General features: G+C 43.3%; 1 protein-coding gene across 2 annotated transcripts in view; it reads right to left on the reverse strand.

Moving 5' to 3' along the window:
- Positions 1-368: 368 nt before the first annotated feature.
- Positions 369-14,803, reverse strand: part of PKNOX2 (PBX/knotted 1 homeobox 2) — a 475,342-nt gene continuing 460,907 nt past the window's right edge. For both annotated transcript variants that reach the window (XM_060786950.2, XM_060786949.2), the window contains 3 exons: positions 10,647-10,723; positions 5,887-6,065; positions 369-2,016 (listed from right to left, as the gene is read on the reverse strand). In XM_060786950.2, the coding sequence (XP_060642933.1) occupies positions 1,775-2,016; positions 5,887-6,065; positions 10,647-10,723 (498 nt within the window). In that variant the 3' untranslated portion in view covers positions 369-1,774. The remainder of the gene's footprint in view (positions 2,017-5,886; positions 6,066-10,646; positions 10,724-14,803) is intronic.

The following is a 14,803-nucleotide window of genomic DNA, read 5'->3' on the forward strand; positions in this document are numbered from 1 at the left end:
CAAAAATGCATTCTTAAGGCTAGTGTTGACATTACACCTGACACATGGAAGCCGCATTAAAGTGTCATCACAAGGTAAGCTGTTCATGCACAGCAGTTCACTACATGGATTGGTGGATGCCTCCCCCGCACGAGGCTAAACTTGGGTTTTTAAAGAAACATAAGCAGGATGGCAAATATCACACAAGCTGAGTAATGAGCTGTTGGGTGCAATTGGCTCAAGATCCGGCAAGGAAGGACATAAAAGCGACCTCCATTGCTAACTGTCGCTATGCCCTTGGCCCTCCAAATAAAAGGTGTTTGGAGGTGAAAGGGGGACTGCTGAAGATTTTCTGTTCTTATTCTGAATGTATAAAACACAACAAAGAATTTGGTTCTTTGGAAGCCTTTTCATTTAGAGGTGACAGGTGGCAGGTGAGGAGTTCTGAGAAAATCAGATTGTGGAAAGGGCATTGATCTCACCATCTGGACAGCAATTCCTCTGAGCTTCGGAATACCTTTTCCCCCTTTCCTTGGAAATCTGTGAACTCGCTGTAAGGATTTTTTTTCACTTTGCTTGTGCAAACATTTGGAAACCTGAGCCAGTTCATATTCAACCAATGCGGAAAGCCATTAATCATTTCTTCTTAGTGTATAATCCTCTAAACAATTAACATAATTATTCAGGGGTATTCTTACTGGATTAGCTGAAGCTACCTCTTGAAGCAGTTAAGACACTGCATTGGAGCCCCCAGTGATGCAATGGGTTAAACCCTTGTGCCGGCAAGACTGAAGACCGACAGATTGGAGGTTCGAATCCAGGGAGAGCACGGATGAGCTCCCTCTGTCAGCTCCAGCTTCCCATGCAGAGACATAAGAGAAGCCTCCCACTAGGGTGGTAAATCATCAAAACATCCGAGCGTCCCCTGGGCAACGTCTTTGCAGACGGCCAATTCTCTCACACTAGAAGCAACTTGCAGTTTCTCAACATGAAAAACAAAACAAACACCCCATTCAGAAGGTTAAACTTCCCAGTTTCCTCTCTAAGAATGGTTCATGTTGCAGTGCAGAATTTATTTGTCACATTAACTATGAAGAATTGTGGCTTTTCTGTATTTCTTGGGATCTGGAACCAAAAAAAATCGCAAAGACTTGGAACCCAGTTCTGCAGAAACAGCTATGAGTCAATTTGGGTCCAGCATTAAACTTTCTCACTGTTCATTGCTATTTTTTGTCTCCCAAATTTGCAAACTCTTTTTTTTTCTACATGTAAATATTTATAATCATTGCAGTCTTTTTTTTACGTTTTTGTTGTAAAAACCATCGATCTCTTCTCTCTCTCTTTTTTTGCATCTATAAATCTCTCATAAAAGCAGTGAAAATGAAAACAGACTTTGCCTCTCGACTGCATGTCACAAAAAGGCATTGCATCAGAACATCCATAAAACATTCAGTCATACAGAAAACAGCTTACCCTAAAAACAATTCGGTTGTTGTTATTATTATCAAAAACAAAGGGGTTTGGAGGGGGGGAGAACTGGCCACAATATGTGCCTTGTAAACATGTGTCCTTCACTTAAATAACTGGTTTGCACATTTGGCAAGGGCTCCTCAATGTGCAGCTATGTCCATTCCTGCAATTGAGACCAGGTAAGCAGGACACTCGGTAAAGATATTGTTGCTGAATTAATTCTATATAAAGGGACGTGGGGCTTGTATGTTCAAGTTCAGGCTCTCTCTACAATTCCTTAGGCCAATAGTTTTGGCAAGCCAATCAAACTGCTCCACCATCGACTCTACTCCAGGGAGTCACTGTGCTCCAAGCCAAGGTCGCTAACATTTGTTGTCTGGAGCTCCTCAGCATCCTCCTCCAGATCCTCCTCCTCCTCCTCCTCTTCCTCCTCTTCTTCCTCCATTTCATCCTCCTCCTCATCTGTCCCGTCAAGTGAGTCATCGTGAGCTGCCATCATGGCCTGCTGCATAGCAATGGTAGCATTATCGGAAGAGAGGGATTGGAGGTTGTCCATATTTATAGAGCCTAGGAAGGAAAGCAAACAGCTGGTGTCATGGCTCACTCAGAACTCCACTTACCGGCGCGAGTGCAATACGAAAAGGACTGTTGCGAGAACTGATCTGGGCAGAGGCTGAAATACACATCCATGAGGAATTTGGACAAAACTATCCCAATAATGCAGCTCTCATCCAAGTCTAACTCAAGTTTGGAGCTAGTACAAGCCATTCTTTAGGCCAGATGTTTTCCAACTGTGATCTGAAGGATGTCAGGATTGTTCTAAGGAATCCGTATAGCCCTGAACGGTTTGGGACCACCCTACCTGTGTGACCGCATCTCCGTCTACGAACCCACGTGTTCACTTCGTTCATCTGGAGAGGCCCTGCTCGTGATCCTGCCTGCGTCGCAAGCGCGTTTGGTGGGGACACGAGATAGGGTCTTTTCCGTGGTGGCCCCCCGACTCTGGAACACCCTCCCCAAAGATCTTAGACAGGCCTCTACATTGGCAGTCTTCAGAAAGAACTTGAAGACCTGGCTGTTCCGATGTGCCTTCCCAGAATAGGAAATCTCCAATACCAAGTCCCAGAAGCACTTTATTAGAACTAAGATTGCTGCACTCTGCACACTGCACTTACCCTATAATCCTTACATATCATCTGTCACATCAGCACTTTTAATTCTGTACCCATTACTCTGGCCCGGCCCAGTTTTATTGTGTCTTGGTGTATTGTTTATTGCTTGTTGTTTTTCTGTTTAATATTGCTTTAATTGTTTTTAATTTGCTTTAGGTTTGTATTGTTATGTTGTGTTTGAGGCCTTGGCCTTTGTAAGCCGCATCGAGTCCTTCAGGAGATGCTAGCGGGGTACAAATAAAGTTAATAATAAGTTAATAATTAGAACAATGGTTCTCAACCTTCCTATTGCTGCAACGCCTTAATACAGTTCCTCATGTTGTGGTGACCCCCAACCATAACATTATTTTAGTTGCTACTTCATATCTGTAATTTTGCAACTATTATGAATCATAACTGTGGTGCAGCTGGCTGGGAATCAGTTGCATTAGGATCACTACTGACCGAAAGGTCATGAGTTTGAAGCCAGCCCAGGTCGGAGTAAGTGTCTGACCAATTTATGTAGCTTGCTGTTAACCTTTGCAGTTCGAAAGATAGTTGCATCTGTCAAATAGGAAATTTAGGTACCACCTAAGCGGGGAGGTTAATTTAACTAATTTACAATGCCATAAAAATCTCCAGCAAGCCTGCAAACAATGAAGAAGTACTTCATCAGTGTCACAAATGGACTGTGAAGCAACAGCTCCCCTGGTGACTTAGATGAAGGGCTAGAAGGCATGATCATCAAGTTTGCAGACGACACCAAATTGGGAGGGATAGCCAATAGTCCAGAGGACAGGAGCAGAATTCAAAACGATCTTGACAGATTAGAGAGATGGGCCAAAACTAACAAAATGAAGTTCAACAGTGACAAATGCAAGATACTCCACTTTGGCAGAAAAAATGAAATGCAAAGATACAGAATGGGGGACGCCTGGCTCGAGAGCAGTACGTGTGAAAAAGATCTTGGAGTCCTCGTGGACAACAAGTTAAACATGAGCCAACAATGTGATGTGGCGGCAAAAAAAGCCAATGGGATTTTGGCCTGCATCAATAGGAGCATAGTGTCTAGATCTAAGGAAGTAATGCTACCCCTCTATTCTGCTTTGGTTAGACCACATCTGGAATATTGTGTCCAATTCTGGGCACCACAATTCAAGAGAGATATTGACAAGCTGGAATGTGTCCAGAGGAGGGCGACTAAAATGATCAAGGGTCTGGAGAACAAGCCCTATGAGGAGCGGCTTAGGGAACTGGGCATGTTTAGCCTGAAGAAGAGAAGGCTGAGAGGAGATATGATAGCCATGTATAAATATGTGAGAGGAAACCACAGGGAGGAGGGAGCAAGCTTGTTTTCTGCTTCCTTGGAGACTAGGACGCGGAACAATGGCTTCAAACTACAAGAGAGGAGATTCCATCTGAACATTAGGAAAAACTTCCTGACTGTGAGAGCCGTTCAGCAGTGGAACTCTCTGCCCCGGAGTGTGGTGGAGGCTCCTTCATTGGAAGCTTTTAAGCAGAGGCTGGATGGCCATTTGTCAGGGGTGATTTGAATGCAATATTCCTGCTTCTTGGCAGGGGGTTGGACTGGATGGCCCATGAGGTCTCTTCCAACTCTATGATTCTATGATTCTATGATTCTATGGTGGCCAGAATACCCTCATGAAAAAAAAGGTGGAATGTTAAATTGCCTCTCTGTCTGTCTATATATGTTGTGTGTCTATGACATTGAATGTTTGCCATGTATATGTACATTGTAATCTGCCCTGAGTCATCTGTAGGGTGAGAAGGGCGGAATATAAATACGGTCAATAAATTAAATAAATAAATAAATAAATATCTGATATGTAGGATGTATTTTCATTCACTGGACCAAATTTGGCACAAGTACTCGATACGCCCAAATTTGAATAATGGTGGGGTTGGGGATGGGATTGATTTTGTCATTTGGGAGTTGTAGTGGCTGGGATTTATCATTCATCTACAATCAAAGAGCATTCTGAACTCCATCAATGATGGAATCGAACCAGTCTTGGCACACAGAACTCCCATGACCAACAGAAAATACTGGAAGGGTCTGGTGAGCATTGACTTTGAGTTTTGGAGTTGTAGTTCATCTATACCCAGAGAGCACTGTGGACTCAAACAATGATGGATCTGGACCAAACTTGGCATGAATACTGAATATGCCCAAATGTGAACACCAGTGGAGTTTGGGGAAAACAGACCTTGTCATCTGGAAGTTCTAGTTGTTGGGATTTATAGTTCACCTGCAATCAAAGAGCATTCTGAACTCCTTCAATGATAGAATTGGGCCAAACTTGGCACACAGAACCCCCATGACCAACAGAAAATACTGTGCTTTCTGATAGTCTTTGGTGACACCTGACAACCCCTCATGACCCCTGCAGGGGTCCCGGCCCCCAGGTTGAGAAATGCTGCCTTAGAATCTTCTAAGACAGTGGTTTTCAACCTGTGGGTTCCCAGGTGTTTTGGCCTACAATTCCCAGAAATCCCAGGTAGTTTCTTATTTATTTATTTACTATATTTGTATACCGCCCTTCTCAGCCCTCAGGCGACTCAGGGCAGTTTACCAGCTGTTAGGATTTCTGGAAGTTGAAGGCCAAAACATCAGGGGACCCACAGGTTGAGAACTACTGTTCTAAGAGACCACTGACAATGAAAGGTTGCTACTGTAAATAATATTGATTGTCTGGAGCCTCCCAAACCCAACAGGAAACGTTTCCCCAGAAAAACCAGCTTGCCCAAATCTCCTCCAAAATAGAAAGGAGAGGAGGGCAGTTTTTTCACAATTTGTCTTTCACCCTGTACACCGTTCTGCAGGGACACATTGTAATAAGAAAAAGCAGGGACTCCTGCAGGATCCTGCCACAACTCCTTAGCACATTGCCACTTGCTGGAGGAAGGGTGCTAGACGTGGTTTTGGGGGTACCACGATCATTACATGACATCAGGACCGCCTTCACAACACTTCAGAATATTTTAATAGAGGGGGAATCCTGAGGATAGGTCATTTTTTCCACTACAAGGTAGAAAATTACTATAATTATTTAACTTTGCAAAGCTGAAATATTTGAGGATGAATCCCCACCATATGCAGCCTTTGTTTTTGCAGTCCTTGCTGCATTTAGCACTATGTTTCTATGTGTGGAAGCAAATTGCAGTGGCAGCTAAGGGGTGTGCCTTCTCTTCCTTCCATTGATTTTGGAAAAAGAGGGAAAACTGATGTGTGTATCTTGAGCCTTTTCAAGCGACTGGTTCTTACCATCAGGGTTTGTGCCAGGGTTGCCTCCTTGTTGCTGCAGCACTCCGGCTGCAATGGAGTTGGGCCAGAACCTCTGTGTTGGTCGGTGTTGGGATTTGATCTTCTTGGCTTTGGGAGTTGGGTCTGGATTGCTTGCATCAAGCATCGGCTGCAGGATACGTCTCCGGGCATTGATGAACCTTTGCAAGGGGTGGGAAGAGAAGGAAATGGGTGCATTTCTTTTCACTTCAGACTTGCTTAATAGGTTGTTCCATAATTTTGATTTTAAAAACAACTCTACCATTTTTCTATTTGTAATTGCTCATATTAATCAGTACTAGAGATATGGGATAGAATTCAGATACAGTATCAATTTATGTCTGTGGCATAATTAAAATCACACATAGTTCACGTTTTATCAGCCCACACCCTGTCTTGCCAAAGAAAATATGCCACACAGATCATCAGTAAAGTACAAGTTTAATGCAATCATGTGAACAGTTGCATTGATTCACACAATGTCATTTTAGAGAGATTCAAATGGCCTTTCGGTGTCCATGTGGAAAATTTCCTTCTAGCAGCTCATGAAGCAAGAACTCTCTCTCTTTCTCTGCAAGCTCTTGCACAGCTAAGTATAAAATATGTAACTGTAGTCAAAACTCCCAGGCTCAGCTTGCTCCCCGGATGTGGCCCAACCAATCAGCTTCGTGCTTTGCATTTTCAGTTAACACACCAACTGATTTTTACATGCCCTAACAATGTCTTCATGTAATCCACACCTCTTTATGCCACACTTCACTTCTGATCTATTATATATAGGGTAACCAATCAGTGTCTGGAAATTATTTATTAGTAATCTCTTTCTTAATCTATTAATATAGTTATATCTCAGTTTTTCCTCTTTTAAGAGAGTCTTGGGCCCCTTCTATACTGCCATATAATCCAGATTATCAAATCAGATAATCATCATCATCATATTTAATTACTTATTAATCGCCCTCTATACATACAGAAATTAAAAATTAACAGAGATCGAATGCTCTAATAAAAAGCCAGGTCTTAAGTGCTAGAGTGAAAGGTCCTAAGTCACGCATGGCTCTCATGTAGGGTGGCAAGGAATTCCACAAGGCAGGGGCAGAAATAGAAAAAGCCCTGAGTCTGGTACTTTCCAAGTGCACTTCTCTAGGACCCGGTATAATCCACATTATCCCCTTTGAACTGGATTACATGAGTCTACACTGCCATACAATCCAGTTCAAAGCAGATAATCTGGATTTTATATGGCAGTGTAGAAGGGGCCTCAAAGCAGCTCAATGTGGTGATGTTTCAAAAGTTGTGTCCCAGGAAAAAGGCATTTTCTTGGACCTCTGTGGCACAGCTGGCTGGGAGTCAGCTGCATTAAGATCACTACTGACCAAAAGGTCATGGGTTCGAAGCCAGCTTGGGTCGGAGTTAGCTTCCAACCAATTTGTTTAGCTTGCAGTCAACCTCTGCAGATCAAAAGACAGTTGCATCTGTCAAGTAGGAAATTTAGGTACCGCTTGTATGTGGAGGCTCATTTACGATGTCATAAAAATCTCCAGCAAGCATGCAAAGGATGAGGAAGTACTTCATCAGTGTCACAAATGGACAGTGAAGCAACAGTCTCCCTGGTGGCCAGAACATCCTCATGAAAAAAGCTGGAATGTTAAATCGCCTCTGTGTGTCTGTCTATATATATTGTGTGTCTATGGCATTGAATGTTTACCATGTATATATACAGCGTAATCCGCCCTGAGTCCCCTGCGGGGTGAGAAGGGCAGAATATAAATACTGTAAATAAATAAAATAAATAAAAAATCAAAAAATCAAAAAATCTTGTAAGCATGGATTGCTCTTGTGGTTTCCTCCAACTGTACGATTCTAAATTTCTACAAGCACTAGGAAAGCCAGCATGCTATAGTGTTTTGAGTTTTGGGTTCCAATTATTATGGAAACCCACTGGGTGATCTTGGACAAACCATAGTCTCTCAGGACCATCTACACCAATGGTTCCCAAACTGTGGGTCCCTGGATGTTTTGGCCTTTAATTCCCAGAAATCCTAACAGCTGGTAAACTGGCTGGGATTTCTGGGAGTTGTAGGTCAAAACATCTGAGGACTGATAGTTGAGTACCACAGATCTACACAGACCACATAACCCAGTTCAAAGTTGGCTGAAGGGCAGGTATTCAGAAAACGCAGAACTTCAATGTGGATGTCTGAAATGGAAAGATACAGAATGGGGGATGCATGGTTTGAGAGCAGTACGTGTGAAAAAGATTTTGGAGTCCTCGTGGACAACAAGTTAAACATGAGCCAACAATGTGATGTGGCGGCAAAAAAAGCCAATGGCATTTTGGCCTGCATCCATAGGAGCATAGTGTCTAGGTCCAGGGAAGTCATGCTACCCCTCTATTCTGCTTTGGTTAGACCACACCTGGAATATTGTGTCCAATTCTGGGCACCACAATTCAAGAGAGATATTGACAAGCTGGAATGTGTCCAGAGGAGGGCGACTAAAATGATCAAGGATCTGGAGAACAAGCCCTGTGAGGAGCGGCTTAAGGATCTGGGCATGTTTAGCCTGAAGAAGAGAAGGCTGAGAGGAGATATGATAGCCATGTATAAATATGTGAGAGGAAGCCACAGCGAGGAGGGAGCAAGCTTGTTTTCTGCTTCCTTGGAGACTAGGACGTGGAACAATGGCTTCAAACTACAAGAAAGGAGATTCCATCTGAACATTAGGAAGAACTTCCTGACTGTGAGAACCGTTCAGCAGTGGAACTCTCTGGGCAGTATGGTGGAGGCTCCTTCTTTGGAAACTTTTAAACAGGCTGGATGGCCATCTGTCAGGGATGCTTTGAATACAATATTCCTGCTTCTTGGCAGGGGGTTGGACTGGATGGCCCATGAGGTCTCTTCCAACTCTAGGATTCTATGATTTGCAGCGTACATCAAGGCAGAAACAGCACATTAAAAACATGGAATTGGAAATTACAGAGCACTTATCAGGGCACTACTAGCATTGAAGCAATAGCATTGATACACAGCTAGCCACGAAAACTCCATGACAGGATTGCCTTAGGGTCACCATAAGTCAGAAATGGCTTGAAGACGCACAACAATAACAATGAAGCATTGGTGGAAAGATCGCTCCTCTACAATTTTTGATTGTCTACATCAATGTATAAAGGCACACATATTATATCTGCGGCAGAATTTATTTACACTTCCACAGGTGCCTTTTCCTTGTTTTGTTTTTGTACAGGTGCATTTCTTTTCCAAATATGCCTCCATGTGGTTAGATCTGGAACTGATCGTGTTCTGAAGATCTGCATAAACAGTGTCTCTTGCCCCAAGGCATAATATGGAGGGAAATAATTACAGCTGGGGGGAAAAAATCCCTTCCAATTAAGTTTCCTAAAAATATTTCACATCTTTGAATTTGAGAGCAATTTTTTTTGAAAAAGCTGACTTTTGTGTGTGTGGCAATTCAAATTTCAATTTGAAAGAGTGTGTTAATGATTATCGAAGGCTTTCATGGCTGGAATCACTGGGTTGTTGCAGATTTTTCGGGCTATATGGCCATGTTCTAGAAGCATTCTCTCCTGATGTTTTGCCTGCATTGATGGCAAGCATCCTCAGTGGTTGTGAGGATGCTTTCCATCGCAGACATCTGCCCTTGCGCTATGCTATTCTGCTGCTGAGTATGCATGCCCGGTGTGGAACACATCTCACCACACTAAAACAGTGGATGTGGCTCTTAATGAGACATGCCGCATGATCACGGGGTGTCTGCGCCCTACACCACTGGAGAAACTACACTGTCTAGCCGGTATTGCACCACCTGACATCCACCAGGAAGTAGCAACAAATAGTGAAAGGACGAAGGCAGTGACATCTCCAGCTCATCCATTGTTTGAGTGTCAGCCAGCATGTCAACGACTTAAATCAATAAATAGTTTTCAAAGATCTATAGAGACACTTGCTGGAACACCTCAGCAAGCGAGAGTCCAAAAGTGGCAGGCTCAAACCCAGAGCCTCAATCAATGCCTGATACCAAATGAGAGACGCACACAGAAAACTGGGCGACTTGGAAGGCGCTGAACAGACTGCGCTCTGGCACCACGAGAGGCAGAGCCAACCTCAAGAAATGGAGCCACAAAGTGGAATCCACGACATGCGAGTGTGGAGAAGAGCAAACCACTGACCACCTGCTGCAATGCAACCTGAGTCCTGCTACATGCACAACAGAGGATTTCCTTGTGGCAACACCAGAGGCACTCCAAGTGGCCAGATACTGGTCAAAGGACACTTAATCAACTACCAAGCTTGCAAACTTTGTGTTTTGTCTGTTTGTTGGTTTGCTTTGTTAAAAATGTAATACAAATGTCTGGTTGCTCCTGACACGATAAATAAATAAAATTCCAACATATCTTTGCATACCCACATTTTCATGATTAGAGAATTTCTTTTCACAGCCACAAAAGCTTGAATGTCAAAGGATAACTGCCTTTTGAACTGCATAGTCAGGAACGCCTGGTTTAAATGGTATACTTCAAAGTAGACAATTAGGCTAATGCGAGACAAGCAAATTTCTCCAAAGCTTATTCCATTCCAATGTTCATTTACAGATGGAAATGTGATTCAATAATATGGGTCGGAATGTGATCCGAACAGCTGCTCTTCTGCAGATAAACCAGCTTTTTCTACTTTGAGTGCTATTCAGTTTGAAAAGGTGGAGATCAAGATTTCACTCACCAGTTGTTGACTTGCAAGAGCGTGAGGTTGGTCTGTGCTGCTATTTGCCTCTTCTCGTCCTCTGTCGGATAAGGATGCTGGAGAGAGAATGAAGGACCATTACAATCGTACTGCAGGCAACCTGAAGGGCTACCTAGAGCTCTTCTGTTTAAGTGCTAAATAATGCTATTTGAATTAGTCTGCAAACTGTTGGGCACATCCAGATAGAGGAAATATGTCAGAGTGGTTGAAAGTCAGTTTTCCGTAGCTGCGGATCTTACTTCTTCCAAAAATATCCACATTTCGGTCCTACATGGTTTTCTAGCAATTCATACTCCAACATATTATCCCTGTCATGAAGTGGGTTTACTTTTAGTCCTGATGTTCATAAGAACAAAAAAGCATGATTTACCAGCTGTGCCAGAGGTTTACCACAGCTGGTAAATCATCAGCAACTATAAGATCTATCAACTGAAAGATTGCAAGTTCGAAGCCCCGGGTCGGCATGAGCAGCCAACTGTCAGCCCTGCTCACTGTTTACCTAAGCACTTCGAAAACAGCTTTAGCTGTAATTAGAGAAATTAGATACCACTAAAAGCGGGGAAGGTGTTTTACAATGCTATAAAGAAAAGAAGATCAGAAAATGCTGGAATGAGGAAGTCCTGATGACTCTTTGTCAACCCCTGTGGACTCGAGCCCAACCATCCATGGCATTGAAACAACACACCTCTTTCTGTTCTGTCTGTCTGTGTACTGTCTATACAAATGGCACTGAATGTTTGCCATGTATGAGTCCCCTTTGGGGTGAGAAGGGTGGAATATAAATAAAGTGATTATTATTATTATTATTATTATTATTACTATTATTATTATTATAATCATCATCCCTTTCCCTCTTTAAAGACTTCTAAAGAAAGACTTCTGCTGCTTTAGTACATTGATTGTAGGTGAACTATAAATCCCAGCAACTACAACTCCCAAATGTGAAGGGTCTACTTTCCCCAAAATCTACCAGTGTTCACATTTGGGCATATTGAGTATTCGTGCCAAGTTTGGTCCTGATCCATTATTGTTTGAGTCCACTATTCTCCCTGGATGTAGGCGAACTACAACTTCAAAATTCAAGGTCAATGCCCACCAAAGCCTTCCATTTTTTTGCTGTTGGTCATGAGAATTCTGTGTGCCAAGTTTGGTTCAATTCCATCATTGGTGGAGTTCAGAATGCTCTTTGGTTGTAGGTGAACTATAAATTCCAACATCTACAACTCTCAAATGGCAAAATCAATCACCCCCGCCCCCAACCCCACAAGCATTGAAATTTGAGCATATCGGGTATTTGTGCCCAATGTGTTCCAGTGAATGAGAATACATCCTGCATATCAGATATTTACATTATGATTCAGAACAGTAGCAAAATTACAGTTGTGAAGTAGCAACGAAAATAATGTTGTGGTTGTGGGTCATAACAACATGAGGAACTGTATTAAGGGGTTGTGGCATTCGGAAGGTTGGGAACCACTGTTTTAGAAGCATTCTCTCCTGGCTTTTTGCCTGCATCTGTGACAAGCTTCTTCAGAGGTTGTGAGGTGGAAGGTCCAGGGTGGGAGAAAGGACTCTTGTCTGTTGGAGCTAGGTGTGAATGTTTCAATTGGCTACCTTGATTAGCATTTGATGGCCCCACAATTTTTAGATGTGGCTTTCACAGATATATAAACCCAATTTCTCTAGTTTCCACAAACCTCACCGCCTCAGAGGATACTTGTCACAGATGCAGGTGAAATGTCAGGAGAGAATGCTTCTAAAACATGGCAATACAGCCTGAAAGACCTACAACAATTCAGTGATTGCGGCCATGAAAGCCTTCAACAATACATTGATTCTACATTTCCAACAGGAGAGGGTAGCAGTGAGCTGGCTTGATTTGGGATGAAGACACTATTGATGTTAATGTCTACCTAATGATGCTGATTCTCATATTTAAAGAAAACCACAAGATTTAGAACTCACAAGCGCACACACCACCATAAAAATCTCAGATATTCCTCTGTCAAGCTTATAAAATAACTAACTAAATAAATAAATTCACAAATAGAATTCTTATTAATTGGAACATAAGAAGAATGAAGTTACATTATGCTATAGTCAAAGTTGAAGAGTTGCAGGTTCGAATCTGGGTAGGGTATGGATGAGCTCCCTCTATCAGCTCCAGCTCCTCATGCGGGGACATGAGAGAAGCCTCCTACAAGGATGGTAAAACATCAAAAACATCCGGGCGTCCCCTGGGCAACGTCCTTGCAGATGGCCAATTCTCTCACACCAGAAGCGACTTGCAGTTTCTCAAGTCGCTACTGGCACGACACACACACAAAAACAAAACAAACAAACAAAAAAAAACCTGGAAGCTAGGGGAACTGCAGGTGCATTGCTATAGAGAGCTAAAACTCAGTTTCTTGGTGGTTTCTCCTTTTTTCCTGAAGGCTTTCTTTTTGAAAGGAAGATTCAGTCTTGTTCCCTTGCTCTCCGCCCCCCAGAAATGAAATCCAGAGGAAAAGCAAGCATTTGGAAAGAAGCAGCCAGATGTGGACCCAGGCATATACAGGGATGAAGGCCCTTTCCATATAACAGCTATATAACCCAGAATATTAAGGCAGATAATCCACAATATCTGTTGTGAACTGGATTATCTGAGTCCACACTGCCATATAATCCAGTTCAATGTGGATTTTATACATCTGTGTGGACAGGGCCTAAGAATGGAATCTTGCTGAAGACCCTCCTACTAACACTATCGGAGGACTGGGTCTCTATAAGGTCAGATTCAACAGGCATGAGGTTCTTCCCAATAGCTCTTGTTGGAGGTGCTTTGAATGCAATTTTCCTGCTTCTTGGCAGGGGGTTGGATGGCCCATGAGGTCTCTTCCAATTCTATGATTCTATTATTCCTTTGCCAGTCACATGGCTCAGAAAAAGGAGGCTGCTACCATGCAAGAGATGCTCTTTCATTCTTCCTTCTCTGGGTGGAAAAGTAAGAATGCAGAGGACAGGAAGGGACGGCCATCCCATCTCCCTGGACTGCCTGAGCCCAGGGAGCATGCAATGACTGTGGAGAGTGAATCTGGATTCCACATCTGGATCTGGAATGGAGCAGGGCTCAGACCTTCCCCGGTATTTTCTTAAAACAAGTGGCTTAAAGGTAAAGGTAAACGTTTCCCCTTGACATTAAGTCTAGTCATGTCCAACTCTGGAGGGTGTGCCCACCCACATATCTAAATTAAATAACCCATATATCTAGATTATCTGAAATACTGTATTTGCTTACATCTGCAGTAGCAGAAGGAGTGGGAGTAGGCAAAAAGTAAGGGGATGATCATCTACTCCTAAGTAAACTATCTCTTCTTTGATCTGAGTCAGGATTGTGGTGTTCACAAAAATTAACAGGATCTGTAAAGCACAGATAAAGATTTCCCTGACATTAAGTCTAATCGTGTCTGGGACTCTGGTGCTCATCTGCATTTCTAAGCCAAAGAGCGGGCATTGTCCACAGACTCCTCCAAGGTCCACATTGTCCAGACTCCTCCACCCAAATACCTGGGAGTCACTCTGGACCGTTCTCTGACCTACAAGAAGCACGGCCTGAACATCAAACAAAAAGTGGGTGCTAGAAACAATATCATACGAAAGCTGACTGGCACAACCTGGGGATCACAACCAGATACAGTGAAGACATCTGCCCTTGCGCTATGCTACTCTGCTGCTGAGTACGCATGCCCAGTGTGGAACACATCTCACCACACTAAAACAGTGGATGTGGCTCTTAATGAGACATGCCGCATCATCACGGAGTGTCTGCGCCCCACACCACTGGAGAAATTACACTGTCTAGCCGGTATTGCACCACCTGACATCCGCCAGGAAGTAGCAGCCAATAGTGAAAGGACCAAGGCAGAGACATCTTCAGCTCATCCCTTGTTTGGGTATCAGCCAGCACGTCAACGACTTAAATCAAGACATAGTTTTCTTAGATCTACAGAGACACTCGCTGGAACACCTCAGCAAGCGAGAGTTCAAAAGTGGCAGGCTCAAACCCAGCACCTCAATCCGTGGGTGATACCAGATGAGAGACTCCCCCCTGGGCACACAGACGACTGGGCGACTTGGAAGGCGCTGAACAGACTGTG

The sequence above is a fragment of the Anolis sagrei genome, chromosome 7 (assembly GCF_037176765.1).
Source record: "Anolis sagrei isolate rAnoSag1 chromosome 7, rAnoSag1.mat, whole genome shotgun sequence".
In the NCBI taxonomy this organism is placed as follows: domain Eukaryota; kingdom Metazoa; phylum Chordata; class Lepidosauria; order Squamata; family Dactyloidae; genus Anolis; species Anolis sagrei.